Raw genomic sequence first — 5,066 nt, 5'->3', positions numbered from 1 at the left:
ATGGCGGGGCTGAGCGGTACGCCGATCCCCGACGGGGAGTTCACCGCGGCCGTGTACCGGCTCATCCGGGACTCCCGCTACGCCGAGGCGGTGCAGCTGCTGGGCAGGGAGCTGCAGCGGAGCCCGAGGAGCCGCGCCGGCCTGTCGCTGCTGGGCTACTGCTACTACCGCCTGCAGGAGTTCCCCTTGGCGGCCGACTGCTATGAGCAGCTGAGCCAGCTGCACCCGGAGCTGGAGCAGTACCGCCTGTACCAGGCCCAGGCCCTGTACAAGGCCTGCCTTTATCCCGAGGCCACCCGGGTCGCCTTCCTCCTCTTGGACAACCCCGCCTACCACAGCCGGGTCCTCCGTCTACAAGCTGCTATCAAGTACAGCGAGGGCGATCTCCCCGGGGCCAGGAGCCTGGTGGAGCAGCTACTGAGTGGGGAAGGGGGTGAAGACAGTGGGGGTGAGAACGAGTCAGATGGCCAGGTCAACCTGGGTTGTTTGCTCTACAAGGAGGGACAGTATCAAGCTGCATGTTCCAAGTTCTTTACAGCCCTGCAGGCCTCGGGCTACCAGCCTGACCTTTCCTACAATCTGGCTCTGGCCTATTACAGCAGCCGACAATATGCCTCGGCTCTGAAGCATATTGCAGACATTATTGAGCATGGCATCCGCCAGCACCCAGAGCTAGGTGTGGGCATGACCACGGAGGGAATTGATTTTCGCAGTGTTGGCAACACTTTAGTTCTTCACCAGACTGCACTGGTGGAAGCCTTCAACCTGAAGGCAGCCATAGAATACCAACTGAAAAACTATGAGGTGGCCCAAGAAACCCTCACTGACATGCCACCAAGGGCAGAGGAAGAGTTAGACCCTGTGACCCTGCACAACCAGGCGCTGATGAATATGGATGCCAGGCCTACAGAAGGGTTTGAAAAGCTACAGTTTTTGCTCCAACAGAACCCCTTTCCCCCAGAGACCTTTGGCAACCTGTTGCTGCTCTACTGCAAATATGAGTATTTTGACCTAGCAGCAGATGTCCTGGCAGAGAATGCCCACTTGACTTACAAGTTCCTCACACCTTATCTCTATGACTTCTTAGATGCCATGATTACTTGCCAGACAGCTCCTGAAGAGGCTTTCATTAAGCTTGATGGGCTAGCCGGGATGCTGACTGAGCAGCTCCGGAGACTCACTAAACAAGTGCAGGAAGCAAGACACAGTAGAGATGATGAAGGGGTCAAAAAGGCAGTGAATGAATATGATGACATCCTGGAGAAGTATATTCCCGTATTGATGGCCCAGGCAAAAATCTACTGGAACCTTGAAAATTATTCAATGGTAGAAAAGATCTTCCGCAAATCTGTGGAATTCTGCAATGACCATGATGTATGGAAGCTGAACGTGGCTCATGTTCTGTTCATGCAGGAAAACAAATACAAAGAAGCCATCGGTTTTTATGAGCCCATAGTCAAGAAGCATTATGACAACATCCTGAATGTCAGTGCTATTGTATTGGCTAACCTCTGTGTTTCATATATTATGACAAGTCAAAATGAAGAAGCTGAGGAGTTGATGAGGAAGATTGAAAAAGAGGAAGAGCAGCTCTCCTATGATGACCCAGATAAGAAAACATACCATCTCTGCATTGTGAATTTGGTGATAGGGACACTTTACTGTGCCAAAGGAAATTATGACTTTGGGATTTCTCGAGTTATCAAAAGCTTGGAACCTTACAATAAAAAACTGGGAACTGATACCTGGTACTATGCCAAAAGATGCTTCTTGTCCTTATTAGAAAACATGTCAAAACACACGATCATGCTTCGTGACAACGTTATACAAGAATGTGTCCAGTTTCTAGAACACTGTGAAGTTTATGGCCGGAACGTGCCTGCTGTTATTGAACAACCCCTGGAAGAAGAAAGAATGCATATTGGAAAGAATACGGTCACATATGAATCCAGACAGTTAAAAGCTTTGATTTATGAGATTATAGGATGGAATATGTAGTCATGTCTGATAATGGGCATGTTTGTTATCTATATTTGTTATTCTCTTTTGACTATAATTATCCTTTGGTTTCTTTACATTTGTTGAAATTTTTACTCTTTAAAAGTTAAAATAATTTAGTTGTAACTTTTCTTTTTAGTAATCTCATGAAATGAAATGTAATAAAAGGAACTTGAACCCTAGAAGTGTATGAGAAAATTCAAAAGTGAATGAGGAAATTGTATTTAAATAGTATTTCTAGTGCCTGTGTTCCCTATCCTTTGCATATTTGTGCTTTGCTATATCCTGAGGGAACCCTCCATGACAATATTACATTATCCAGGGAAGAGGCACTATCAAGTCCAGGATTCAGTTAATGTGTAGGACATCTGGGCATGAATAATCATTTCAAGAATATTGTGTTGTACTCCAACATTAACCCTTATAATTACATTAATTTATAATGCATACACTTTGCATAGATCTTCTAAGTGGGATTTTTTTGTTGTTGATGATTTTGTTTGGTTGGTTTTTAATATGCAAGACTCGGGGAATTCTTGTGCCATAACAAAATTGTGGTGCTATGGTGCGGAGACAATAAACAATTGGCCAATTTCCATGTTTCTTCTCCATTTATTAATAATTTAAATATACAAACATGAACATAAGATATAATCATACTATTTCATAATTTATATTTAGCATTAATAATAGGTAGCTTTAGAATTAGTTCTTAATTCTTATTCTTGTATTTCTACTTAGGACACATGAATCCTAGAACATTGTTTCCATGTTCTAGCCTCTTGAAAATGAAAAAATTCTGCATGCTGTTTAATGATCCTATCAACCTCCTATCCTATTCATACAACAGAAGGAATGGTCTACCAGTGGATTCTGAAATCATATCTGGTAGATTCATAATACAAATTTCATATTTAACAGCCTCTCAGTAATGTTTTGGAGTTCTCACTATGAACCCCAATCATTCTGCTCAGGCATTTAATTTTCTATAAGCTACAAAAGCTTTACTATTTGTTCCACTCTCATGTCTGGTAATGGTTTTTGGATTTTTTTACCTATATTTCACTCTTTTAAAATTTATATTTATCCTTTGTTATATATTGAGCTTTGTAAAGATGCAAAGGATGATAGTAATAATAAATATTCAGTTTGAGAAAGTTTTCCATTTAAGAAGAGAAGGGAGCATATAATATGAGCTAAATCAATTTGTACCATGTCTTCCCCTCATGCAACAATTGCTAGGGTGATATCTTAATGTAAGCAAGGAACCAGGTACCCTAAAAGCAGTTTATATTCTACTTTAGGCTGTAAAAAAAAAGAATGTGACATGAGCTAATGAGCTTTCAGGGTGGGTGTGTTTGCCTTTGATTGCTAGCCCATGGCTGGACCATTTCTCAAGAAAGAACAGTTTCATTGTGCCATTTCAAGATGGACTGTGTTTCCAATAAGACCAATTATGACCTTAATTGTATGGCTCCACTCCATTTTTTAGTTCTTTAACAGCAGACTATTTGGACACTGGCCCAAGTTCTTTGAGAAGTACAGGTATTAAATGGATGATAATTTTTTTTCCCTTGGTTCTTATGAGGTTTGGTCCATGATTTAATTTTCCTCCATAATTTGGTTGGTTGGTCGGTCTTAAATTTTATAATCAATTAGAGGCCCGATGCACGAAATTCATGCAAGGGGCTTGGCTCTCCTCAGAGCCGCGGTGGCTTGCCTCGGCCTGAGGCAACCCTGTTGGCTGCCTCAGCCCTTGCAGCCCTGGCTTCATCTGGAAGGTCGTCCGGAAGGTTGTCTGGTCTAATTAGCATATTATGCTTTTATTATTATAGATACTTCCATTCATTTTCCATGTTTGGTTTTCCAGAATTGATTGTGTCTCCTTGTGAATATGGGCAAGTATCAAATGTGGAAGCTTTCTAATATGTTCAGTGTAGGGAAAAATAAACACTCAACTGACAATGAAAAGACTAAGATATTTGCTTTTAATTCTTCCAAAAAATATTATACAAAAATGATATATATTCAGACTATTATAATATGCATTTTAAATCACTTACTCTTGAAATAATTACAAGCTTTCCTGCCCTTGAGGTGAAGGCCCCAGCTGCCAGTCTGCCAGAAATCTGGAAACAGGAACAGGAACAGGTGAGGTGAAGATGAAAGAGAGAGACTTAGCTATGTGATTTACTTCACCTTGGAACCCCTTCAATTCCAAATCTAAGTAGTTAATCAAATGTCTGCTACCATTAATCGAACAGAAGCAATGAATAACAGAGTGGAAGTAACAGATGCCAGAGCTACTTCTGTAGCTAACTCACCAAATCAAATCACCAGTCCTTACACCCTGGTTTTATCTAATACAAGGAGAAGAGGACACGCAGCCTTCCCGAAAGGAACAGCCAGACAGTCCCTGGTTTATAAAGCTTTCTCAATGTTGCCTTTTTCTGCCTTCAAAGGATTGTTTAGGTGGTAGTGGTGTTTACTACTACAAAATGTATGCCAAGAAAAGACATGAAAAATCTACCTACCTGACCAACCCCTTTTCTTTCCCTTTTTTTATCTTTTATTTTCTCCCTTTTGTCAATTATAGGGACACTTCTCTGATAGCTGGCAGTTGAAACCACAAGCAGGTGTAAAAACTGCCTATCAACCTTTCAGCAATGTGTCAGGTAGGATAGCACTCTGATTATCTAAGTGGCTTTAGGTACCATTTAACCTCATTTTTGCATTTCAAATTAACATTTATCAAAAGTGACTCTCAGCATGGCTCAGTGGTTGAGCTTTGACCTCTGAACCAGGAGATCATGGTTTGATTCCCATGGGCACATGCCAGGGTTATGGGCTCCATCTCCAATGTGGGGTGTGCATGAGGCAGCCAATCAATGATTCTCTTTCATCATTGATGTTTCTATCTCTCTCTCTCTCTCCCTTCCTCTCTGAAATCAATATATATATATATTTAAAAGTGACACTCAAACTGGTAAAGCCAGAGAAAAATTTAAGAGTATGCACCAAAAGCACTGGATCTATACAATTTGTAGAATTCAGTGAGCTTTACTAGT

General features: G+C 41.4%; 1 protein-coding gene across 1 annotated transcript; it reads left to right on the top strand.

Annotated features, from left to right (window-relative positions):
• On the top strand, nt 1–2,586 carry LOC103283282 (tetratricopeptide repeat protein 30B). The gene has a single exon (XM_008138520.3). The coding sequence runs from the start codon at nt 1–3 to the stop codon at nt 1,996–1,998; it is 1,998 nt and encodes a 665-aa protein (XP_008136742.2). The 3' UTR covers nt 1,999–2,586.
• The last annotated feature ends 2,480 nt before the right edge of the window (nt 2,587–5,066 follow it).

Source organism: Eptesicus fuscus, chromosome 11 (genome assembly GCF_027574615.1).
Source record: "Eptesicus fuscus isolate TK198812 chromosome 11, DD_ASM_mEF_20220401, whole genome shotgun sequence".
Lineage (NCBI taxonomy): Eukaryota > Metazoa > Chordata > Mammalia > Chiroptera > Vespertilionidae > Eptesicus > Eptesicus fuscus.
Note: the sequence above shows the minus strand (reverse complement) of the source record. Positions and strands in the feature narration are given on the sequence as shown.